Source organism: Aquarana catesbeiana, linkage group LG02 (assembly GCF_042186555.1).
Source record: "Aquarana catesbeiana isolate 2022-GZ linkage group LG02, ASM4218655v1, whole genome shotgun sequence".
Taxonomy (NCBI): domain Eukaryota; kingdom Metazoa; phylum Chordata; class Amphibia; order Anura; family Ranidae; genus Aquarana; species Aquarana catesbeiana.
In genome coordinates this window covers 189,444,299-189,471,483 of record NC_133325.1, presented here as the reverse complement: position 1 = coordinate 189,471,483, position 27,185 = coordinate 189,444,299, and the positions used below count along the sequence as shown (strand labels likewise).

At 45.7% G+C, this 27,185-nt stretch overlaps 1 protein-coding gene across 3 annotated transcripts in view; it reads left to right on the top strand.

Moving 5' to 3' along the window:
* Positions 1-27,185, top strand: part of CACNB3 (calcium voltage-gated channel auxiliary subunit beta 3) — a 386,477-nt gene that overhangs the window by 344,348 nt on the left and 14,944 nt on the right. For all 3 annotated transcript variants that reach the window (XM_073614076.1, XM_073614075.1, XM_073614074.1), the window contains exons 9-11: positions 17,852-17,961; positions 18,886-19,037; positions 23,883-23,978. In XM_073614076.1, the coding sequence (XP_073470177.1) occupies positions 17,852-17,961; positions 18,886-19,037; positions 23,883-23,978 (358 nt within the window). The remainder of the gene's footprint in view (positions 1-17,851; positions 17,962-18,885; positions 19,038-23,882; positions 23,979-27,185) is intronic.

Genomic DNA, 27,185 nt, shown 5'->3' with positions numbered 1-27,185 from the left:
TTGCGTCACAGTAAACAAAACATCTTCAAAGATGTGGGCATGTTCTGTAAATTAAATGATGCAAATCCTCAAGCAATCCATGTTAATTCCAGGTTGTGATACAACAAAACACTAAAAATACCAAGTGGGTGAATACTTTTGCAAGGCACTGTATGTATACTAAAATTGTCATTGATAGCGAATATGTCAGCACGTTATATTTAGGCAATTTTCAGTTTTCTATTTTGTGAAAATTCAAGTGGGAATGGGAAATATAAAATCTGGTTCATATAAGGATATTTAGGCCATGGTCATGAAGCATAAATATTCCCTTTTCTTTCCTTTTTTTCTCTCTGTATTGTTATTGTACAATGCCATTCTTTTCAATAAAAATATATTAAACAGAAAGGTATGGTGCTTTCTGCTGGTAGTCCATATCGCTACATCCTCCCCCCACTTGAAAGTCTTTGGTCCCTTAAGACAAGGCACAACCTAGAATCACTTTACTACATGAAGCTAATCAATTAATTGTCTACTAAACTAGAGGCTGCAACAGCTAATAACTGGCTTAATGAAGGATCCTCTGATAAAAAACTATATACAGTATCTCACAAAAGTGAGTACACCCCTCGCATTTCATGTGACAACACTGAAGAAATTAAATTTTGTGACGATGTAAAGTAGTGAGTGTACAGCTTGTATAACAGTGTAAATTTGCTGTCCCCTCAAAATAACTCAACACTAGGGACACTAGGGACATCGGCTGTTCGATCGTTCGCCGAATTGCGAACGTTATGGGCCGTTCGCGCTAAATTCGTGTGGCGCGTCACGGCCCATAATTCACTGCGGCATCGCAGTGCATTGCTGGCTGATGATTGGCCAAGCATGCACTATGACCCGCATGCTTGGCCAATCACAGCGCCGTCAGTAGAGAGAGCTGTAATTGGCCAAAGCCAGGGTGGCTTTGGCCAATTATGGCTCAGGGGATTTAGTACACACCCCACACTATATAAGGCCGCCTGCACGGCGGCCCTGTGTAGTGTGTGTTCCGGTGTGCTGAGAGATAGAGAGAGAGAGAGAGACAGTGTCATTTGATTTGAGTTAGATAGATTAGGCAGAACAGTCAGTCAGTTAGCTGCACTTACAGTGTATTGTGTATATATATGCATCCCAGGTGTTGCATATATATATATACACTGTACTCAGTTTAGCTAGATCCGTTCCTGTTATCTTCTATCTAGACTATTTACATTTAATTCAGTACGTCCTGCTCACAGTGTTCAGCTAGATCCGTTCCTGCTATTTACATTTAGTGCAGTGCGTCCTGCTCACAGTGTTCAGCTAGATCCGTTCCTGTTATCTTCTAGACTATTTACATTTAGTGCAGTGCGTCCTGCTCACAGTGTTCAGCTAGATCCGTTCCTGCAATTTACATTTAGTGCAGTGCGTCCTGCTCACAGTGTTCAGCTAGATCCGTTCCTGCTATTTACATTTAGTGCAGTGCGTCCTGCTCACAGTGTTCAGCTAGATCCGTTCCTGCTATTTACATTTAGTGCAGTGCGTCCTGCTCACAGTGTTCAGCTAGATCCGTTCCTGTTATTTACATTTAGTGCAGTGCGTCCTGCTCACAGTGTTCAGCTAGATCCGTTCCTGCTATTTACATTTAGTGCAGTGCGTCCTGCTCACAGTGTTCAGCTAGATCCGTTCCTGTTATCTTCTAGACTATTTACATTTAGTGCAGTGTGTCCTGCTCACAGTGTTCAGCTAGATCCGTTCCTGCTATTTACATTTAGTGCAGTGCGTCCTGCTCACAGTGTTCAGCTAGAGCCATTCCTGCTATTTACATTTAGTGCAGTGCGTCCTGCTCACAGTGTTCAGCTAGATCCGTTCCTGTTATCTTCTAGACTATTTACATTTAGTGCAGTGCGTCCTGCTCACAGTGTTCAGCTAGATCCGTTCCTGCTATTTACATTTAGTGCAGTGCGTCCTGCTCACAGTGTTCAGCTAGATCCGTTCCTGTTATCTTCTAGACTATTTACATTTAGTGCAGTGCGTCCTGCTCACAGTGTTCAGCTAGATCCGTTCCTGTTATCTTCTAGACTATTTACATTTAGTGCAGTGCGTCCTGCTCACAGTGTTCAGCTAGATCCGTTCCTGTTATCTTCTAGACTATTTACATTTAGTGCAGTGCGTCCTGCTCACAGTGTTCAGCTAGATCCGTTCCTGTTATCTTCTAGACTATTTACATTTAGTGCAGTGCGTCCTGCTCACAGTGTTCAGCTAGATCCGTTCCTGTTAAATTCCTACTGACAGGCAGGCTTGTCTGGTTACAGTATATAAAGCTACCTGAAGAAAATTACAGGTGTTCTATTTGATCCTATTAGTACCACGGTCAGGCAGCTAGACTATTTACATTTAGTACAGTGCGTCCTGCTCACAGTGTTCAGCTAGATCCGTTCCTGTTATCTTCCTACTGACAGGCAGGCTTGTCTGGTTACAGTATATAAAGCTACCTGAAGAAAATTACAGGTGTTCTATTTGATCCTATTAGTACCACGGTCAGGCAGCTAGACTATTTACATTTAGTACAGTGCGTCCTGCTCACAGTGTACAGCTAGATCCGTTCCTGTTATCTTCCTACTGACAGGCAGGCTTGTCTGGTTACAGTATATAAAGCTACCTGAAGAAAATTACAGGTGTTCTATTTGATCCTATTAGTACCACGGTCAGGCAGCTAGACTATTTACATTTAGTACAGTGCGTCCTGCTCACAGTGTTCAGCTAGATCCGTTCCTGTTATCTTCCTACTGACAGGCAGGCTTGTCTGGTTACAGTATATAAAGCTACTTGAAGAAAATGACAGGTGTTCTATCCCAGCTTAGTGCAGCTACAGGCCATTAGTATGTCTGGAAGGCCAAGAAGGAGAGGCAGACAGTCACAAGCCAATAAGAGAGGGCAAGCAGGCTCTGTGTCTAGTGCTGGTCGTGGAGACGGTGCATCCTCATCAGCACGTGGCCATGGGACACGCTTGGCCTTTTTTTCGGCAGCTGGCCGTGTTGAGCCGCAACATGCGGAAGACTTGGTCGAGTGGATGACCAAGCCGTCCTCATCCTCCTCATCCTCTCTCACCCATGCCCAGGGTGCTTTGTCTGGCAAAGCAGCGGCCTCTTCCCTCAGCTCAATGTCATCAGTGACTCCTTCCCTAGCTCCACCATGTCCTCATGAGGATTCCCTCGAACTGTTTGACCACAGTGTTGGGTACATGCTCCAGGAGGATGCCCAGCGTTTGGAAGGCTCTGATGACGATACTGAGCTCGATGAAGGCAGTAACATGAGCACGGACAGAGGGGGTGCCCAAGAAGGACAGCAATCTGGCAGTCATGCTCCCCCTGCTGCAGCATACTGCCAGGTTTGCTCCAGTGATGAGGAGGGAGGGGATGATGAGGTCACTGACTCGACGTGGGTGCCTGATAGGAGAGAGGAGGAGGAGGAGGAGGAGGCGGCGGCACATCACCAACGAGGCAGGATGCCCTCCAGGGGCCAGCCTAAGGGCAGCACATTGACTGCATCACACCCCAAAGCTCCACATGTGCAGGGCGCTGCAGTCTCTGCGCGTTATTCAAAAAGTTCTTTGGTGTGGGCCTTTTTTGAGACGAGTGCATCAGATCGCACCGCTGCTATTTGCAACATATGTCTCAAGCGTATCTCGCGTGGCCAAAACATCTCCCGCTTGGGTACCACATGCTTGACCAGACATATGTTGACCTGCCATGCAGTTCGTTGGCAAGCGTATCTAAAAGACCCACACCAAAGAACAAAGAGGATCTCTCCTTGCTCCTCATCAGCTGAGATTTCCAACCCCACTAGACCTTCAGTCCTCTCTGAGACCTGCAGTGAGAGGAATAAAGGTGTAGAATTAGGTGTGTCACAGCCAATTACTTGTGGGCAATCTGCTTTTGGTACACCGATGTCAGATTGTACCAGGCAAATTTCCCTGCCCCAGCTGCTGCACCGCCGAAAGAAGTTTGCTCCCAGCCATCCACATGCCCAGCGGTTGAATGCTAGCTTGGCAAAATTGCTAGCACTTCAACTGCTGCCTTTTCAGTTGGTAGACTCTGCCCCCTTCCGTGAGTTTGTGGAATGTGCGGTTCCTCAGTGGCAGGTACCCAAACGCCACTTTTTCTCACGGAAGGCGATTCCGGCTCTCTACCGGCATGTGGAAGGCAATGTCCATGCCTCGCTGGACAGGGCGGTCAGCGGTAAGGTGCATATTACCGCTGACTCATGGTCCAGCAGGCATGGACAGGGACGTTACCTAAGTTTCACGGCGCATTGGGTGACTCTGCTGGCAGCTGGGAAGGATGCAGGACAAGGTGCAGTAGTGTTGGAGGTTGTTCCGCCACCACGCCTCCAAAATGCTGATTGTGACACACCTCTCTCCTCCACCCCCTCCTCTTCTTCTTCCTCCATGGCCTCTTCCTCGGAACCAGCGGTGCTCCGTAGGCGTTCAAGGGGCTACGCAAGTACGCAGGCCAAAAGATGCCATGCGGTGCTTGAGCTGGTGTGCTTGGGGGACAGGAGCCACACTGGGGCAGAGGTTCTGTCAGCTCTGCAGGGGCAGGTTCAGAGGTGGTTGACGCCACGCCAACTTAAGGCAGGAATGGTGGTTTGCGACAATGGCACCAACCTCCTCTCTGCCCTCCGACAGGGACAAATGACCCATGTGCCCTGTTTGGCTCACGTGCTTAACTTGGTGGTGCAGCGGTTCTTGGGCAGGTACCCGGGCTTACAGGATGTCCTGAGGCAGGCCAGGAAAGTCTGTGTGCATTTCCGCCGGTCATATAATGCCAGTGCTCGGCTGACGGACCTCCAAAAGGAGTTTAACCTGCCCAAGAACCGCCTAATCTGTGACATGCCCACCAGGTGGAACTCAACGTTGGCCATGCTGCAGCGGCTGCACACGCAGCAGAGGGCCATCAATGAGTACCTGTGCGACTATGGCACCAGGACAGGGTCAGGGGAGCTTGGTTTTTTTTCCCCACGCCAGTGGGCCATGATCAGGGATGCATGCACTGTCCTGTCACCATTCGAGGAGGCCACGAGGATGGTGAGCAGTGACAGTGCATGCATCAGTGACACTGTCACCCTTGTCCACCTGTTGGAGCACACGCTGCGTGGAATAATGGACAGGGCACTTGAGGCAGAACAGAGGCAGGAAGAGGAGGACTTCCTTAGCTCTCAAGGCCCCCTTTATCCAGACAGTGTTCCTGCGTGCCCGCCGATCACACAGGAAGAGGACGAGGAGGAAGAGGAGGAGGAGGAAGATTGTGTCAGTATGGAGGTGGAGCCTGGCACTCAGCATCAGCAGCAGTCTTTAAGGGATCAGTCCCAAGAAACACATGGACTTGTACGTGGCTGGGAGGAGGTGGCTGCGGACCATGTCGTTCTTAGTGACCCAGAGGACTCAGCAAACCTACGCTGCATGGCCTCCCTGATCCTGCAAAGCCTGCGTAAGGATCCTCGTATTCGTGGTATCAAGGAGAAGGACCAATACTGGCTGGCAACCCTCCTTGATCCACGTTACAAGGGTAAGGTTGCGGACCTTATCTTGCCATCGCAGAGGGAGCAGAGGATGAAACATCTTCGGGAGGCCTTGCAGAAAGGTCTGTGCAACGCGTTCCCAGAGACTGGGAGGTTACAAACTCCTGTTTCTGGACAACGTGTTGCTGAGGCTTCGGTCAGTCAAAGAAGGAGCGGTGGAGAAGGTGGCCGTCTGACCGATGCGTTCAGACAATTTTTTGGTCCGCAGCCCCAAGGTATGATCGGTTCCAGCAACCATCGCCAGCGTCTGTTTTACATGGTGCAGGAATACCTAGGGGCAAGATCAGACTTGGACACCTTTCCCACCGAAAATCCTCTGGGTTACTGGGTCTTGAGGATGGATCACTGGCCAGAGCTTGCACAGTATGCAATTGAGCTACTGGCCTGTCCTGCATCCAGCGTTCTTTCGGAACGCACATTCAGTGCTGCTGGAGGCGTGGTAACCGATCACAGGGTGCGTCTGTCCACCGACTCGGTCGATCGGCTGACCTTCATAAAAATGAATGAGTCTTGGATCACCACCAGCTACCAAGCACCTGATGCTGATGTAACCGAATAATTTTTTTTGAAATCTCAGATCCCTTCAAAGACTGCCTATGCTGATGCTGAGTGACTATCCCTGAGTAATTATCCTCTTCCTCCTCAATCATCACGCTGATAGCTTGTAAGAACATTTTTGGTTCTGGGCGCCACCACCAGTGCCTAAGGCACAATTTTTCAGCCCCTGTTTAACAGGGGCGTGTAATTACAATTTTTGATGTAATACTTTGCAGCAGGGCTCGTTCCTGCATTCCAACTAGAGTGTCTGTGAGGGGTTGCAGTGTTGTGGCACCAGCACCAGTGCCTAAGGCCCAATTTTTCTGCCCCTGTCTAACAGGGGCGTGTAATTACAATTTTTGATGCAATACTTTGCAGCAGGGCTCGTTCCTGCGTTCCAACTAGAGTGTCTGTGAGGGGTTGCAGTGTTGTGGCACCAGCACCAGTGCCTAAGGCCCAATTTTTCTGCCCCTGTCTAACAGGGGCGTGTAATTACAATTTTTGAAGCAATACTTTGCAGCAGGGCTCGTTCCTGCGTTCCAACTAGAGTGTCTGTGAGGGGTTGCAGTGTTGTGGCACCAGCACCAGTGCCTAAGGCCTAATTTTTCAGCTCCTGTTCAACAGGGGCATGTAATTACAATTCTTGATCTAATATTTCACAGCAGGGCCCTGTGAGGGCTTACAGTGTTGTGGCCACAGCAACACCTAAGGCCCAAATTTCTGCTGAGTATATAGGGCAGGACCCTACTTTCAAACATCTAACTTACAAACGACTCCTACTTGCAAACGGAAGGAGACAACAGGAAGTGAGATGAAATCTACCCCTAGGAAGGGAAATTCTCTCCTGTAAGAGTTAATATGGGAAAACAATTTCTCCTTTCCACTGATGCTTTCCAATCCTTGTTCCACAAAAAAACCCAAATTTTCAAAAAACATTTTTCATTGGGACAAAAAAGTGAGGTGAAATCTTCTGAAGAGGAGGAAAGACAGCAAAACAAATGTCACAGGGGTGATAACCCTTCCCTATGTTTTCCAAAAAGCTTAGAAAAGATTTTTTGGCTGGAGCTAAACACGTTAAAAATGTTCAAAATTACAAACAGATTCTACTTAACAACAAACCTACAGTCCCTGTCTTGTTTGCACCGCCTGTATACTGCTGTTCAGAGTATATAGGGCCTGGTGGCCCCACACCTTTCCTTATTTTAATTTGGGTGCGGGGTTCCCCTTAATATCCATACAAGACCCAAAGGGCCTGGTAATGGACTGGGGGGTACCCATGCCGTTTGTCTCACTGATTTTCATCCATATTGCCATGACCCGACATGACATTAAACCCGCAAGCAGTTTTAAATGAGATTTTTTCCTTTAAAAATGACATTTGGTGTAGGGACTGTTCTAAACATGGGAAACACGCGTCACTTTACAGGCATACTATAGACACCCCCCAGGTACGATATTTAAAGGAATATTTCACTTTTTTTTTTTTTTACTTTAAGCATCATTAAAATCACTGCTCCCGAAAAAACGGCCGTTTTTAAAAGTTTTTTTTGCATTGATACATGTCCCCTGGGGTAGGACCCGGGTCCCCAAACCCTTTTTAGGACAATACCATGCAAATTAGCCTTTAAAATGAGCACTTTTGATTTCGAACGTTCGAGTCCCATAGACGTCAATGGGGTTCTAACGTTCGTGCGAACTTTCGGTCCGTTTGCGGGTTCTGGTGCGAACCGAACCGGGGGGTGTTCGGCTCATCCCTACTCAACACACAGTCTAAACCGCTGGCAACCAAAGTGAGTACACCCCTAAGTGAAAATGTCCAAATTGGGCCCAAAGTGTCAATATTTTGTGTGGCCACCATTATTTTCCAGCACTGCCTTAACCCTTTTGGGTATGGAGTTCACCAGAGTTTCACAGGTTGCCACTGGAGTCCTCTTCCACGTCTCCATGATGACATCACAGAGCTGGTGGATGTTAGAGACCTTTTGCTCCTCCACCTTCTGTTTGAGGATGCTCCACAGATGCTCAATAGAATTTAGGTCTGGAGACATGTTTGGCCAGTCCATCACCTTTACCCTCAGCTTCTTTAGCAAGGCAGTGGTCGTCTAGGAGGTGTGTTTGGGGTCGTTATCATGTTGGAAAACTGCCCTGCGGCCCAGTTTCCGAAGGGAGGGGATCATGCTCTGCTTCAGTATGTCACAGTACATGTTGGCATTCATGGTTCCCTCAATGAACTGTAGCTCCCCAGTGCTGGCAGCACTCATGCAGCCCCAGACCATGACACTCCCACCACCATGCTTGACTGTAGGCAAGACACACTTGTCTTTGTACTCCTCACCTGGTTGTCGCCACACACGTTTGACACCATCTGAACCAAATAAGTTTATCTTGGTCTCATCAGACCAGGACATGGTTCCAGTAATCCATGTCCTTAGTCAGCAAACTTGGCTTTCTTGTGCATCATCTTTAGAAGAGGCTTCCTTCTGGGATGACAGCCATGCAGACCACTTTGATGCAGTGTGCGGGGTATGATCTAAGCACTGACAAGCTGACCCCCCACCCCTTCAACCTCTTCAGCAATGCTGGCAGCACTCATACGTCTATTTCCCAAAGACAACCTCTGGATATGATGCTGAGCACACTCAACTTCTTTGGTCAACCATAGTGAGGCCTGTTCTGAGTGGAACCTGTCCTTTTAGACTGCCGTATGGTCTTGGCCACCGTGCTGCAGCTCAGTTTCAGGGTCTTGGCAATCTTCTTATAGCCTAGGCCATCTTTATGTAGAGCAACAATTTTTTTCAGATTTTTAGAGAGCGCTTTGCCATGAGGTGCCATGTTGAACTTCCAGTGACCAGTATGAGAGAATGAGAGCGATAATACCAAATTTAATACACCTGTTTCCCATTCATACCTGAGACCTTGTAACACTAATGAGTCACATGACACCGGGGAGGGAAAATGACTAATTGGGCCCAATTTGGACATTTTCACTTAGGGGTGTACTCACTTTTGTTGCAAGTGTTTTAGACATTCATGGCTGTGTGTTGAGTTATTTTGAGGGGACAGCAAATTTACACTGTTATACAAGCTGTACACTCACTACGTTACAATGTAGCAAAATGTAATTTTTTCAGTGTTGTCACATGAAAAGATATAATATATTTTCAAAAATGTGAGGGGTGTACTCACTTTTGTGAGATACTGTACATCAACAGGAGAGGAAGTCATGTTAAGTTTATGACAGGCCAAAAGTAGGTCAGTGGCCCACCCAGTAGTGTCAGAGGGTGGATCAAGGTCATCCTTCACCAAAGACTCGGTGAAGGAGGCAATTGCTTGACTGGGACGTTAAGCAGTGGGTATGAGTTCATCTGTGTTTTCTCCAAGATATCATAGGTCAACCTCTTTGGGGAATAAATCGTTTGTTTCAGCCGAGAATGTATGTCTTCCAGTGACTTAGGTTCCTGTTCTGTTCCCCAATAAATGCATTCAGCTTCCGGTTCAGAGCCTACCTCGGTCTCTGGCTCTACCTCAAGCTCTGGTTCTATTTCTGGTTCTGGTTCTATTTCAGACTCGGGTTCAGGGACTATCTCTCTCTCTGTTATGTTAGTAGGGATGAGTGCATCAACCGTGTCAGACATTTCACTAGGTTCCAGCTTGACTTCCTCAGTTTCCAAAAGCGTGTAGGGAGCCATGGTCTCAATGTCAGGCAAGAGAAGGCCTGTCCCTAGACAGTCTTTTTCTTCAGCCTCAAGAACAAGGGAATCATCTCCCAAAGAGTGGACTCACAACTAATCCAGAGGTATCATCGCTTTCTTCTTCCGGAGATATGAGAAGACAGGGCTTTCTGACCCGAGGCCCCAATGTTGGAGACTGAAGGGGCTCGGGGTTGGGGGCTGAAGGTACTTGAACAGCCTCTGAGATAGCTAACAGAGGGTTCTGATGCCAAGTCTTTAGAGGCCCAGTCTTCCCTTCTGGCCTGATCTGATACACAAGAAGTCGTTTGCAAACAATTTAAGGTTGGGACTGCCATCGATCAGCTAGCTTATGTTTCCCTGGCACCCCTAGATTGCATAACAACACCCGATCCCCAAGTTGTAGATCCTGGACTCTCACTTTAATATCAAAGTTCCTCTTATTCCTTTGTTCTCTGATGATGGAGGCTTCCTTGGCTTTCTCATAAGCTACCTTTAAATTCTTCCTTAGCCTGTCAACGTATCCCTTATAAGAGGCTTGAAAGGTTTGATTTACGGATGTTCCAAATGCTAGGTCCACTCCCAAACCTCAGTCTGTAAGGGGAGTATCCCGTAGAATCATTCGAGGTGCTATTGTAGGCATGGACTATTGCAGCGATATTGTCTCCCCAATGTTGTTTCTTCTCTAGTGGGATGGTTCCCAGCATGACCAAGAGGATGGTTGAAACGCCCTGGTTGTGGATGACCTTGAGGGTGATAAGGGGTAGTTCTAGACTTCTCTATGCTCAAAAGTTCACACAGTCCGTGAACTAATTTGCTTTCGAAGTCCAGACCTTGATCTGAGTGTAGACGCTGAGGCAACCCGAAATGAACAAAGAACTTCTCCACTAGGGTCTTGGCCAGCGTGCTAGTTTGTTGATCCCTGGTAGGGAAAGCCTGGGAATATCGCCCGAAATTATCTGTCACAACTAGGACATTACTCCTCCCACACAGATCAGGTTCCAGACACAGGAAATCAATGCACACCAACTCCACTGGCCCTTGACTTTGTAGATGGCCCATTGGGGTGGCACTGCTGGGTAGAGTCTTTCTCTGGATACACCTCACGCAAGAGCGACAGTAGCTTTCCACCTCCGTTCTCATGGACAGCCAGTAAAATCGGTCCCTGACTAGTTTGAAAGTTCTGTCTGGGCCTAAGTGACCATGGTCATCATGGAGGGCGGTTAACACAGTCAAACAATGTTTCTCTGGAAGGAACAGCTGACTTCCACTTTCGGCCTCTTCGGAGGGACCTCTTCAATGTATGATCCCCTCTTCCATTTTAATTTGTTCCCATCCCCTATGAATCACCTTGCCGCCCTCAATGGGGCTATTCATCAATATCCAAGGGTCTTTAATCAATAGTGACTTCCTTATTAAATTCCCTAGCGGATCTTCCCGCTGATCTCTTCTCATGTGCTCCTTAGTTAGCTGAGGCAGTTCTTGGCTGCGTACTTGGGTCAGGTTACAGTAGTGTTTTGGTATTCCCACAGGGGTGACTCCCACAGCCCCTATGGCTCCCCTGTGTTTATATTCCACCTCCGGCACACAGCCTGTACTCCTTCAGGAGGCAAGTGAACCCAACTCCTCTGACCATTCTGGGTGAAGTGCAGTCTTTTGGAAAAAACACCAGCATCTCTGTTTCCTACTTCTGGCCGATATTTCAAACTGAATTGTAACTCAGATAAAGCAGCTAACCACCGATGCCCAGTGGTGTCCAACTTAGCCGTGGATAGTAAGTAGGTCAGGGGGTTGTTATCCGTCTTCACCACAAAGGTGGCTCCAAACAGGTAGTCCCAGTGTTTATCCACTATGGCCCATTTGAGAGCCAAGAACTACAATTTGTGTACCAGATAATTCTTCTCAGGAGGAGAAAGGCTGTGGCTCACATGGGCTACTGGGCGGAGTTTCCCCTCTGACTCCTGGTACAACACTCCCCCAATATCATCTCTACTGGCATCCACATGTAATTCGTAAGGCTTCGAGGGGTCAGCGTAGGCCAACACTGGAGCCTCGACCAGACTCTCCTTCAACCGCGCAAAGGACCTCTCACACTTCACTGTCCATTGGTCCTGGATAGATTGTCTAGGCTTTCTGCTTCCCCCTTTTGGGGTTTTCTGCTGTTCTCCGTCCGTTTGCTTCTGTAGCATCTTGTTCAATGGCCGAGCAATTTGGGAGAAGTTCTTCACAAATCGTCTGTAGTAGGAGCAGAAACCCAAGAACGACTCCATTTGGTGACCGTAGTTGGGCGGGGCCAAGAAGTGACCATCTCCAGTTTTTGGGGATCAGTGGCTATCCCCTCTGCAGATACCACATGCCCTAAGTAGGTGACAGAGATCTGATAGAACTTCTCCATTGACAGCTTCAACCTCTCTTCATATAATCGCTGGAAAGAGCCTCGTGTTCTTCCAATGTTCGACCAAACACAATGATGTCATCTAGGTAGTCTAATACTTCTACCAAGTTCATATCACCCACTGTATTCTCCATCAGTTGCTGGAACGTGGCAGGAGCTCCAGTCATTCCCTGGGGCATCCGATCAAACTTGAAAAACCCCAAAGGGCTAATAAAAGCCGTCTTCTCTTGGTCTTCTGGGTGCATAGGGATCTGGTAGTATCCACTCTTCAAGTCTTTAACACACTGAACCATTTGACCCCTAATAAGCACTGCAAGGCTTCTTCTATGCAAGGAGTCATGTACTGATCTGGGATAGTCCTTCGATTCAAGGTTTGGTAATCAATACACATCCGGAGAGACCCATTCTTCTTTCTCACCACCATGATTGGAGAAGCATAAGGGCTTCGGGACTCTTTAATCACTCCTGACCTTTTCAGTTCGGCCAGTTGTTCCCGCAGGTCTTCCAAATCGCATAAGGGGACCTTCCTTGCCCTCTCTCGAAATGGCTTATCCTCAGTCAATCGGATTAGATGTTGAACACTGTTAGCACAGCCCATGTCAAAATAATTTTTCGAGAACATTTTCTCCCATTGAGCCATTGGAGCTTTAATCCTTCCTTCCCAGGCAGAGGGGAGGCTTGGGCGGTAAGCAGGGGCGTTTCTTCCATCTCCCACTTGAGCTGTCTCATTCTTCGCTACCGGGGTGGCAGCACTCACTTTTCCGATCACCATTCGAGGCTTCAGGATGACCGGGTGACTAGTGATGTTCCTCACACTGACAGGAATTCGCCCCCCACTCCTTAACAAAGCCCGAGTTGGTACAATCTCCATAACTAGCTCTATCCTGACTTCTTCCTCTGTGGGATCAGCTTCTACCACCACGTACAGACCCGGCTGGTCCCAGGACAACTTAACGATGGACTTGAGGCAGGCTCTTGCCCCAGGCTGTAGCACCCTCTCTTGAGTGTTCAGTCGCCACAACCTTCCCACTCCTTCGGAAGGTGCCTTCTTTAATTGCAATACCCTCTGAAATGCTTGCCTCAACTGAGGATGGATTTTTCCAACAGGAGCACACTCTACAGCCAAGGGAGTGAGTAGCCTTCGTACCAGATTGGTATTAGTGCCTATCAGTAGGGATTTTCGGCCGACTCCAGGAGGTGGAGGGTATACGACTGCCAATGTGTCAAAGGTCTCTGGTCTTACAGCTAGAGCAGAGTCAAAGGTTATTTTGATAGGTATGTAACCATCGTAAGGGCACTTCTGAGTGTTGTGCTTAGGCACTGATGGTTGAGGGAGAACGGACGACTTGCGTCCTCCTTTCTTGATTTTCTTCTGGTCTCTCTTCTTATCGTTGGAGCGCAGTCTTCCCTTGGAACTCCCAACTAGCTCCTTCACTGAGGTCCCTTGAAGTTTACCCACTGGCTTGGGAAAAAGTCATTTCTGTAATGCTCTCAGGACTTCATTGAGGGTTGACACCAACCTTGGGGCATTTGGCTCGGAAATGTCCGGCCCCTCCGCATCCGTAACATTACTTTTCTCGCTCTGGGTACAGTTTTGGTTCACTTGTACGAGTCCCTTGCTCCTGAACTTTTGCTTGGGTCTCCATCACTCGCATCAGGGCATGGTACATTTGAGTCTGTGCCTGAGCCACATGAGCCATCAGTTCTGTTGGCCCTAGTTCTGCAACTGGTTTATGGACATCAGGGAGAGCCAGTCCCTTTGGTTAAGACTCAGTTCCACTGTTGTCATCGGAAAACTCTATTTCTGCATGGACAGCGCGGGCCACCACTTTCTCTTTGTTCTCAGTAGCAGGATTCACATCTCTTGGTCGTTGACTTTTCTCTTCCAACAGAGTCTCTTCCTCTCGAACCTCCCTTATCAATTCAGGATCGGTGGGTAGCACCTGAGTTCTTTTCAGCAACAGCTTCAACACAATTGGATGATTGGGCCGGGCCCCATGCAGCACCTGATCCAGATGGGCCTGATCAGCATCTTTAGGGTCAGGACCTTTCTTGAGAATGATTTGATTTGGCATCCGATCTACCTGAGAGATGTATTCGGACAGACTCTCCCCTCTCTGTTGATGGGTGTAGTTGAACTTGTACATCAAATCAGCTGTTGTTTCAACTCTTCCAAAAACAGCACACAAAGCATCAATGTAGTCCATGGCAACACAAGCCCTCTTGACCATCCTTAGGTTACAGATCACATCGGCCGCTGGGCCTCAAAGGTTCTCACTAAGTCGTTGTCATTTCACAGCCTCTGAAACACTCCACTCTTCCATAGCCTGTAAAGCTTGACTCATCCATGTTTCAAACTCGTCTTCTTCCATAGGCGTCGGTAACTGTCCCGAGAAAAATCGGAGTCTTCGATAACTCTAATTAGTATTCCCAGACCCATTCTTCGCCAGGTTGTCGACCAGGCAACTCATATCTGTGTAGAAAAAGAGTGGAGGGGAGCTGACCCCTTGGGAGTCGGTCCCCGTATGCACAGGACTTCTCTTGTGAGCTTTTGTTGGGGATGGCTTCTTAGTCCCTCCTCTTTAGCTTTTGAGTGTGGAATACCCTTGCAGTAACTCCCTCTGTTAAGTGGACCTCTTCCTCCTGAAAGCACATTGGCATCTCTTCCTGCCATTCTATCAGTGCCCTGACTTGATCCATCTCCTCTGAGGCTTCAGTCTCCATCAAGTAGGCCGGATGTCCTGGCGCCAGAGCTCTCAGCCACCTTCTGGTCTCCCTTTTGGTATGCTCACTCCCCAAGATCTCCAGAATGGTGCTTCTGTCAGTTGGGGCCCCATAACTTCTACCCAAAGCGACCGCGGCCATGGATGCGGTTTCCCACGCAGATTGCAGCTCCGATCTAGGTTGGTTGGGGCCTGCTGCAGATAGCATCCCTGATGAACCCCCCAAATGTAGCACAGCCCCCTAGGGGACTGCTGAGAATTACCTGCTTATCTTCATGACCATGACCAAGTGAACCTTCCAACCCACTTGACACTGGGTTCAGACATCCTTGTAGCACTGTGTGGTAATAATCAATCAACTCAGTATAACTAGGTTCTGAAATATTTTAATTGAACCAAATAAGGGAAAGTTATTTCAAAGAGAAGTATAAAATCTGCTGAGCTGAGATAACAGCAAATAAATTCCTCCCAGACACAAGACAATGGTTCAGCAACAACAGTATTATATACATATATGTGCACTCCCTTTTGATCAGAGGTCACCTCCTAGTGGATGTTTCAGTTAACTACTTATGCTGCTACACCGATGTAGATGTAATCTAGCCAGCCTATGCTATCCTAATGAACAAAGAATAATATAGGGCCTTCCTATAAGTAATGGCAAAAGAGTTAAAAGTTGCAGATCTGATGTTCTTTGCCGGCTAGTTGTAGCTTGTTAACTGTAATCCGTTTGGGTATAATGAAAGCAATAGATTCTTAGTGGTGAAGATCTAAAGGTGTCTGAGTACAGTGTTCAAGCAATGCAGTAAAATGTTCTTGGGGTAAAGATGTCAGTGCAAAGTGTCTCTGTAATAGTGGCAATGAATCGATAAAGGTCAAGCAATTTGCCCTCTCACCAAGGACCAAATCGCTCTGATGTCTTCTGAACAGGAACTCGTGTAGCGGCACTCGTGCAGCAGATCCGCTGTCTCGGACTTCCGATATGAAACTTGCCACACGCAACCACACTGACAGGCAGGCAATCCAAGTGATGTTGATGACAGGATGTCCGACAGAGAATAACAGAGCTTGGCCCCTTAGGCCTCGAGTTGGAAGTAAGACTCCTCGTGGTAGGTTGCGACCTCTCTCCCTGTTGCACAGAGAGGTCCGTCTTGCGTCAGGCCCAGGAGGAAGAGATCTCTTCGCTGGCTTTTTTGCTCCTTTTATAGCTACTCCCAGCAATCTTCATGTTTCAGCAAAGATCCCTGGGATGTGTAGTCTTAGGGTACATGGGTGCAGAGCAACTATCTGAAGGAGAACTATATGTTCCATATTTCACTTTGTTAGGCAGACAAATATAAGGTCACTGGTTACACTGATTACCAAAAGGACAAGTGATGTCTAGAAATACTGAAAGATACAGTGTTTTCTGCTGGTAGTCCATATCGCTACATCAGTATAAAGGATCATTGATGGCATTCCTTAAAGAACAATTATCATCAAATGTCTCGTAGTAATAGAAGTGTTCCATTAAATCAGCTGGTTACACATTTATAATGGCTGTCCTAGGCTTGTTAGTGCTCAGTGAGGCAGAAAAGTCAGTGGGTTTACACCTAACATAATCCTGTGTTCAACTGAATGATATATCGCTACTGATATATAAGGCTATCTTCTTCTCCTAAGAAATTGATAGAGACAGCACAACCCATGCAGCCTGACTTTATTGAATGCATGTCACAAAGGAGCATTATGACACTGTCTCCCACACCTTCTGGTCAAGTGCTTTTCCCTTCAATGTTCTTAAAGAGGAACTGAGCACTGTAATAGAGACTTCATTCTAAAAACACTACACTCGTCTATAAAAAGAAGCTTATTTTCACGGTGTAGCGTGCCTGAAAATGCAGAGCACACATGCAAATATTAATATTCTTGTCATTCTATTTTCATAACTCTTCAGAGGTGTAACCATTTTCTTCATCCTGGGCACAGAACCTTTAATTCACCCTCTCTCTCGTTACTAGTCAGATTGACTCCACTACTGTTAAACATTTTTGCTTGGTGTTTCTTTCTATCATTTTGATATTGCACCCCCTGTCCCTTCTGTACTCTGCCCCTGCTACGCTTCTTGCTAAGATTAGCATAACTGGGCAGAACAGAACTAGGAAACAATATCATTATTTCTGGAACTTAAACTGTGTATGTAAAATGTAGTTTTAACCCTGAATCCTTGTTCATCCAATTAGTTCTTAATTTTTTGTTTGTTTAGGTGCCCAACTAAATAGTACTTGGCAGTTAATAGGAATAAAATGGTATTAAGTACCAATCATGTAAAATTCTAAATTAATTTAATAAGGTATTAAATGTTCCCCGGTTCACATACATTTTAAAGTATAAATTAGGGTGTATTTTATCTTTTCCAAGAAGATTTTACATTACTGATATCTTTTCTTATTAAGTTGCATAGTATGAGATTATTCTTATTTTGCTGATGCATTGCTTTTGCCTGGTCAGTATACCACTTACAATGAGAGTGTGAACATTTACGTGGGAGAAGCTACTGATCATATACCAGTCAGTGCAGTTAATGATCCAATAACAGAACAAGAATAGTAATTTCTATTATAGTGTATGTCAACAAAGTAACTAGAGTGAATTTGTTCTATGTGATGGGCATTATAGGAGGGCAGGCTATTAAGCTGGGCAGATACTGCCATAGTAAAACAACATGGAGTTTGCAAAATTGTATTTGTTTATTGTTCAGTTAGATTTAGAAACATCATACACTGTGTGTTAAGAAAGGAATCCGTACCCATACATACCCTTTGTAACCCTATTCTTGGACTATAATATATAACCATAGGGGAACGCAACAGAAAACAATAAAATTGCAATATATATGTATTTTATAGTCTACTAAATGTGTGTTATATTCATTATGTCTTTTACAGGATCTCCATTACGCGGGTAACAGCTGACTTGTCTTTAGCCAAGCGCTCAATAATTAATAACCCAGGACGGAGAGCCATCATTGAACGCTCAAGCACCCGCTCCAGCATTGGTGAGAAAAAAAACTAAGAGCATGGATTTCTGAACTGTTCAAATATCTCAGTTTACTTTATACATCAAAAGTTGGGAATATTTGGGGGTGCAAAGAACAATATTGCTGTGCTGAATTCAGTAACTTGTAGCAACCAGATACCAGCCTAATGAAGTCATGTCTATTAAGATTACTTTAGCTTGGTTGTTTTGATTTCATGTGCCTGTGTCTGCAGAGTACTCCATGAACATACATGTTTGGCTGAACATATAAGTATATTTCAATTGGGGAGGTGTGCTGGAACACTGGACATTTATAACAAGGGGAACAATAGCGATTAGTACAGCTTTTCTGTTTCTAGTTATTATTCTCCACAGAGAGCAGTCACCTAATAGTAGTCTGTTTCTTATTAAAAGAGAACTATGTTTTTTTGTTTTTTTTTAACCCATCATACTTAACTAGGTGGATGCAGCATCAGACCGAGAACCGAGCCAATGAACACCGCCGATGGCTCGGTTCTCTCAGCTTCCCGAGCAGAGAGCTGCTGCCTGTCAGCCAGCATCTCTCCTCTCTGCTCCTCCATGCTCATCGGAGGGCTGAGATGTGGAGGGGTGGGGAGCAGCCATCTCAGGCTCTCAGCAGCTCGATAGATCTGTCTCTGTTACAGGCAGCATTACCAACTAAGATGAACAAAGAGCTCTCCTTTGCTAAACATGCTGGATTAGATCAGAAAGCTGAACCCAATGCATTTTTGTTACCCTTACTTGCCTGGCATTTAACTTCGGGACATGTGCAGTGGATAGGATTCGTTACAATTTCCACTTTAGTAGTCCAAATGTCAATGTGATCAAAGCTACAGTCACAACTTACAGATGTAGTATACATTTTACTAAACCATAATATTACAGTAGATGTGTTCCATAATGGAAACTTTCTCTTACACAGCGGAGGTACAAAGTGAAATTGAGAGGATATTTGAACTTGCCAAGACTCTCCAGCTAGTTATTCTAGATGCGGATACAATCAATCATCCTACTCAACTGTCCAAAACATCCTTGGCACCCATCATTGTCTTTGTCAAAGTTTCTTCTCCTAAGGTAAGCAGAGGGGTAGTTGAAGTGGCTTTCTTAGGCAATGGTGCCCTCCAGGCAGAGTCATTGTAGTTGCCATTGGGCGCCACATTTGTACTGGGTAGATAGGTCAAGGTGTTTTATAATTTTCTATATATTCCTACAGACCTAAAGAGAATGTATAGGGGTTGATTTACTAAAGGCAAATAGACTGAGCACTTTGCAAATTGCAGTTGCCCTCTGCAAGCGCAGTTGCTCCAGAGCTTAGCGAAGGCTTCACTTTGCAAGAGTACCCAATCATGTGCAAGGAAAATAAATTACACAGCATTTTTGCTTGCACCTGATTGGATGATGGAAGTCAGCAGAGCTTTCTGCTCGTTTACTAAGCTCTGAGCAACTGCACTTGCGTCGCCAATCAGCGAGTCCGGCGGCTGCTATGGCCGCCGCGACCCGCCGATCATTCTGTGGAGAGAAGGAGCAGCGGTGTGCCTGTGTAAACAAGGCAAACCGCTGATCTGTCAGGGAGCAAAAGAGAGATCTTGTGTTTCAGTTAATCTCTCTTTTCCCCCAGTGTATCTGTCCCCCACACAGTTAGAAAGCACCTCCCAGGCACACACTTAACCCTTTGATCGTCCCTGGTGTTAACCACTTCCTTGCCAGTGTCATTTATACTGTGACAGTGCATTTTTTTAGTGTCACTGGTCCCCAAAAAGTGTCACTTAGTGTCCAATTTGTCTGCCGCAATGTTGCAGTCATGCTAAAAATCGCTGATCGCCACCATTACTAGTAAAAGCAATAAAGAAAAAAAAAAAAGTTCCTAAATATATCCCATAGTTTGTAGATGCTATAACTTTTGCGCAAACCAATCAATATACACTTATTGGGATTTTTACCAAAAATATGTAGCACAATACATATTGGCCTAAATTAATGAAGAAATTAGATTTCTTACATTTTTTTATTGGGAATGTTTTATAGCAGAAAGTAAAAAATATTGTTTTTTATGCAAAATTATCCGTCTTTTTTTGTTTATAGCACAAATAATAAAAACCGCAGAGGTGATCAAATATCACCAAAAGAATGCTCTATTTGTGGATAAAAAAGGACATCAATTTTATTTAGGTATAGTGTTGCACGACCGTGCAATTGTCAGTTAAAGCAACGCAGTGCCATATCGCAAAAAATGGCCTGGTCAGGAAGTGAGTAAAACCTTCCAGAGCTGAAGTGGTTAATAAATCAACCCCATAGTCTTTACTGTATATGTAAAATAATTAATCTTTTTAATATATATTTGTTTCTATGTATAGTTTGAAATGATATTGTACATGAGGATGAGGGCAGTTAAATCTGCTACCCCCCATGTTCATAACCTGTGTCTCATAGATATTCTACATGTTGCTGTATTTAACCAGTTCAGCTCTTTGGGCGTGCTATGTACATCCAAAGATTGAACCTTTAATTACAAGCTGATGGCTGCTTCAGCTTGTGTGTGTTTTGTTCAGCCAGTGGCTTCAAAGTTAAAGTGATGCAGCAGCTCCATAGCTGCGATCACTTTCACACAGCCAGCAGCGCAATCCCCCCCCCGCCGGAGGCCCACCTCCTCCCATGGTTCCGTGCTGTTCCACACTTACCGGAGCCCGGGAACACAACTGCCCGCGGGGGGGGGGGGGGGAGATTGCTGTGAGACCAAGGCAAATCTATGCCTCGATCTCACATGCAAACAATGAAACCAAAAGTAATGTCACTGCTGGTTTCATATGCACCCTTTCCTGACCAGTAGAGCCAGGGTCACATCTAACCAAATCGATCTGTGCTTGGTTAGATGGTGTGAAGGGCAGGGGAGACATTGGGTTCTATTAGACCCCTAATGTCTGCTTAAAGAGTACCTGTCACCTGCTCATTGCTATTACATAGGGGTTTATCATCCCCTTGTGATAACAATCAAGTAAAAAAAAAAAAAAAAAAAAATTCTAGCACAAGAGCTTTTAGTTAACTCTAAATTGATGAGCTGTAGAGGCTTTTAAAGCAGAGGAAGTAAACTTCCTCTGCATACATTTACCTATAGGAAAGCCTGTATAATAAGGTAGTGTAAATATCTCCTAAACATGTACAGCTTAGGAGATATTTACATTGCATGCAGTCACTGGTGCATGCTCGCTGAAGGAACGGCCCACGTGTGCCGTTCCTTCCAAGCCCCGTACCGTGAACGGGCTCCTGTGCGCATGCTTGGGAGTGACATCATGGCGGCTCCAGCCAATCATAGCGCCGGAGCCTGCGAACCCGGAAGAAACTCCAGGAAAGATGTCAGAGGTGTACGGGCGCCGCTGCAATAGCTTCGTTCTAAGGTAAGTATTTCATAATGAGCTAGTATGGGATGCATACTAGCTCATTATGCCTTTGTTTTGCGAAGTTTATTTATTGATTTTCGATTTTTTTCTGAGGTTTACAACCTCTTTAAAGTGGTTGTAAACCCTTACAAACCACCTTTCACTACAGGTTCACTTCACCTGCACGGTTTAGGAGATATCCCCTGCATCAGCATGTGCTGACGTCATTGGCACATGCACACTGAAGCACTGGATCGTTTGTGCCATTGCTTCAGCTGATGTGCGTTTACCGGCGGGTCCCTTGCGGTAGGGATGAGCTTGATGTGCGAGACGAACATCGGGTGTTTGCCCGTTCGCTGAACAGCCAACAATATGGGGCGTTTGCGGGAAATTTGAGCACCACGGAAAGCCCCATAATGCACTGCGAGATTGCAGTGCATTAGTGTCTGATGATTGGCCAAAGCATGCATCTGACCTGCATGCTTTGGCCAATCACAGCGTGCTCTGCAGAGAAAGCCATAATTGGCCAAAGCCACGGGGAGGGGGGCAGAGGGATGCCGCGGTGAGGGGGGGCAGAGGGACGCCACGGTGAGGGGGGCAGAGGGACGCCGCAGTGAGAGGGGCAGAGGGACGCCGCAGTGAGGGGGGCAGAGGGACACCACAGTGAGGGGGGCAGAGGAACACCACAGTGAGGGGGACAGAGGGACGCTGCGGGGATAATATATTTAACAACAGGGACCGTTCCTGCGCCCAACAAGAGTAACTGTGAGGGGTTACTGTGTTCTGGTACCACCAACACCTAAGGCCCAATGTTTCTGGCAGAAACAGCAGAGTATATAGTGCAGTCCGTATAGTGTACATACTGCAGTTCAGAGTATATAGTGTAGTCCGTATAGTATATACACAGCAGTTCAGAGTATATAGTGCACTCAGTGTAGTATATATAATACAGTGCAGGGTATATAGTGCAGTGTACAATATATAATATAGTGTATTGAAGTGGTTAAGGGGGCCCTATGACAGAATAGAGAAAAAAATGGCATGGCTTCCCCCATCCATACCAGGCCCTTTGGGTCTGGTATGGATTTTGGGGGGCCCCCACACCATTCTTTGGGGGGGGGGCACACTGTTTTTTTTCAATGATTTTTTATGTATATTGCCGGGATCTGGCAGTACATTACAACTGTGAGCAGTTTTAAAGGGCAATTTGTCCTTTAGAAGTTTCATTTTGCTGTGGTACTGTTACAAACATGGGGGAAAGGCCCTACTTTACAGGCAGACTAAGGGGACCCCCCAGGCACGATATTTAAAGGAATATTTAATTTTCCTGAAAAAAATGGCCGTTTTAAAAACTTTTTTTTGCATTGATACATGTCCCCTGGGGCAGGACCCAGGTTCACAAACACTTTTTATGGCAATAACTTGCATATAAGCCTTTAAAATGAGCACTTTTGATTTTTCACGTCCGTGTCCCATAGACTTTAATGGTGTTCGCATGTTCGCACAAATGTTTGGTCTGTTCGCAAGTTCTGGTGCGAATCGAACCGGGGGGGTGTTCGACTCATCCCTAATGCGCAGGAGTGACGTCATCGCGGCTCCAGCCAATCACAGCACCGGTGCCCGTTTTACCTGGAAATAACTCGGGGAGACATGTCGCCGGGCAGAGCAGTGTGCTGGGACCGCTGCGGGAGCTTTGATCTAAGGTATTTCATAATGAGCTAGTATGCTATGCATACTAGCTCATTATGCCTTTGTCTTGCAGTTTTTTTTGTGGGTTTACAACTACTTTAAAGCATATATATAGTGGTTGTTGGGTTCCATAGTTTTTGGTGATATTGTGGGCACATGCAATTTTAAGACATGAAATGTTTGGTATCTATGTACTCGATGCAACCTCATCTTTTATATTTTAACCAAAAATGGGTATTATATGGTGTGGTTTTGCACTAAAATTTATTTTATTATTTTTTTCTGGAAAATTTGTGTTTAACAAGCAGTTGCACAAATATCATGTAAAAATAAAATTTGCAACTATCATCTTTTTATTCTACAGGGCCCCTGCTTTCAGAAAATATTTAATGTTCTGGGGGTTTAAGTACCGGTAATTTTATTGCCAAAAATGAAAATCTTTACATGTATGCGACAAATAAAATAAAAGGGCTCTGGAGCCGAACTGGTTAATACATGCACACCCTTGACCTACTTATTCTCACCTCCCCCCACCCCCTTTCGAAACATTGGGTATTTAATGGTGCAACTGAGCAACAGCAGGCAGTGAGAATGAGTATAATCGGGTCAGGTAGTGGCTTTCAAAGAGACTTGGGAAGTACATTAAACTTATTTTCATGTAAAAGGACACTTTAAGAAATACAGAGATGGCCATTACTATCCTCCTTCTCTAGTTTTTTTTTACCTAAAAAAGGTAAAGATACATTACTACTTTAAAGTGCAGTAAACACAACAGAATTTATACTACACAGCGGCTTACTTTCAGCCAAAGAAATGTATACATTTTTCAGGGGAGATGTGTGGGTATTTCTTCCAGGTGCTGCAGCGACTAATAAAATCCAGGGGGAAATCACAGATCAAACACCTCAATGTCCAGATGTTGGCGGCTGAGAAATTGATGCAGTGTCCTCCGGTAAGAAAGCAGATGTCTTCATGTCATTTAATAATATGACCACTATTGTGCTGTATAGCTAGTAAGCATGGAATAGTTTTTTATTATTATACAGGATTTATATAGCACCAGCAGTTTGCACAACACTTTACAAAATGGAGGGAGACAATACAGGTACAAAAAAACTCAATACAGGAGGGCCCTGCTCATTAGTGCTTACCATCTAAAAGGAAGGATCAAGTGACGCAAAAGGTAATAACTGTGGGGGATAAACTGATGAAGAAAGTAAGTTTATTAGAGGTGGAAAGAGATGCGTTTTCAAACTTTTCTATAGGAGAATGTGACATTCCAAAAAGTAAAAGTAAGTTATAACATGGGTTACATATGTAGCCATGGTGTTGCAGCTAGTAACAAACAATCTGCCAAATCACCCCACTGCCAGACTTCATTCATCCTTTCCAGAGACAATGAACAGTCTTTTGCGAGCTTTGTTTTTGTTGTTTTATTGGGGGGTACAACTTGGATAGGGATAGGAATATGGGATGCCCATAGGATAAGTCTTTGCCATCATATTTAAGGATTTAGTACACTTTGGTAAAATTAGAGCCAGAAGCTAGAATGTGCATAGTAAATTAGATATGAATCTCCTCCTGCATCACCATACACCATTGCTTCTCCTGTGGCTCAACGCCCACAGACTATTCCATCTAAGAGTTCCCTGCCATGCGACCATGTAGTGGATGAGACATCACTAATCTCCGTGTAAAAGCAATGTTCTTTGATCTCTTTCACCTCCTGCATATAACTTGTTTCCTCCCATACACTGGGTTCCTCCTGCACAAACTTGAAGTTACTAATTGAAACATGACACATCCTTTTCTATTGAATAGTAGGGGCCCACTCTGAATAAGCCTCCCTACTATGGCTCTTGTTGCTCGCTGTCACTAGGCCTGAGGCCTGCAGAACCTCTCCCCAGAGGCCCAGTGGGTTAAAAGCATATCTTCTAGGAAATATGGACTACTGTTCCCATCCAGCCCAACTTGCAAATCATGAGCCCGCAGGCTACATTGACTTGACACAGATCCTCACAGTATCTTTTCTGATTCAGGACTCCCCATCATCCACCGTGTGTTTGATGAAGACTCCACTAGTGACCGTGTACTAGCAGAGTTCCCTTCACAGACTCCTTGGCACTTCACCCCTAGGCACCTCCAGCCCCACTGTGGTAACACTCACCGACCTTCCAACAGCCCTGAGTCCTTGATGAGGAACTTTGACTGGACCATGCGTGCCGTCAGTTTCACCTGCCCTTCTGCTCCAGGAGTTCCCTGGAGCATAGGCCTGCCTAAATTTGCCTGTGCTGGAGTAACCTAGTAAAAATACCTTACTAGCACCTACCTTCTGGTAGAGGTTGCTACACATATTCTATAGTAACCAAAAGTATGGGGAGGCCTGCCTCTACATTTAATGATATCCTAGTTTCAGTCAGTAGGGTTCAATATTGAGTTGGCCCACCCTTTGCAGCTATAACAGCTTCAAAACTTCTGGGAAGGCTGTCCACAAGGTTTAGGAGTGTGTCTATGTGAATGTTAGACCATTCTTCCAGCAGCGCATTTGAGAGGTCGGGCACTGAGGTAGATGAGGAGGCCTGGCTCACAGTTCCCGCTCTAATTCATCCCATTCATCCCTTTCATCCCGGGTTGAGGTCAGGACTCTGTGCAGGCCAGTCATGTTCCTCTACTCCAAACTCGCTAACCCATGGCTTTATGGACCTTGTTTGTGCACTGGAAGGGGCCATCCCCAAACTGTTCCCACAAAGTTGGGAGTATGAAATTGTCCAAAATGTCTTGGTATGCTGACGCCTTAGGAGTTCCCTTCACTGGAACTAAGGGGCCAACCCCTGAAAAACAACCCCACACCATAACCCCTCCTGCCCCCTCCACCAAATGATTTGGACCAGTGCACAAAGCAAGGTCTATAAAGACATGGATGAGTGAGTTTGGGGTCGAGGAACTTGACTGGCTTGCACATAGTCCTGAGCTCAACCCGATAGAACACCTTTGGGATGAATTAGAGCATAGACTGCGAGCCAGGCCTTCTCTTCCGCATCAGTGCCTAACCTCACAAATGCGCTTCTGGAAACCTAAATCCTAAAACTTGTGGACAGCCTTCCCAGAAGAGTTGAACCTGTTATAGCTGCAGAGGGTGGGCCAATTCAATATTGAACCCTACGGACTGAGACTGTAATGCCATTAAAGTTCATGTGCGTGTAAAGACAGACATATCAATACTTTTGGTGATATAGTATGTTGTTATATTATATGTTCATATGTCATCTTTCAGCTCTTCATTGCTAGGAATAACTTGGAAAGAAACGGAGAGCAGCATTGGTCCAAACTCCCTCTGTGTCCAGCCACTGAGTTATACTCCCAAGTAGTGAAATTATAAATCAGTTAGCAATCAAATATCATGTGTCTCAAAACCAACAATATAAAATGAATTAGATGAATGTGATATTATATACAAACAATCCAATGTTATAGTGCACCAATGTGCAAAATATGCATTGGTGAACTATAACATAGGATTGGATAATATTACATTCATATAATTAATTGTATATTGTTGGTTTTGACACATATGATATTCAGTGGTGGCCGTTCCATACTGGGCACAAGGGCACGCCCCCCTAATCCATGCGCCCGTCCCCTAATCTACATGCAGGGCGCTGGACGCATAGATTTTAATGTTTTTTTTGTTTTTTTTTGAAGCACTGAGGCTCTAATTGGCTTCAAAAAAGGGTGGGGGTAACCCAGTTGGGTGGGAGTCAGTTGGGTGTATTGTCGTCCTGATTCTCCTCCTGGCCAATTAGGCCAAATGGCCAAAAGAAGAAGGTATTGGCCACCGAGAAGGAGGAGACGCAGGGGAAGCTGCCGTGAAGCCAAGTAGACGCAGGGTGAAGCCACCAAAGGAAGAAGTGCTGCCCGCGACCTAGATGGGGTAGGTGCAGGGCTGGTGGGATGACGATCGAGCGACGGGGGGAATGGCGGGTTTATTGTTTATCACTGATAATATTTGATTGCTAACTGATTTATAATTTCACTACTTGGGAGTATAACTTAGTGGCTGGACACAGAGGGAGTTTGGACCAGCGCTGCTCTTCATTTCTTTCCAAATTTCTTTTGGTGCTTTATCAAAATAAGAGTTTTTCATTTTTATACAGATTTG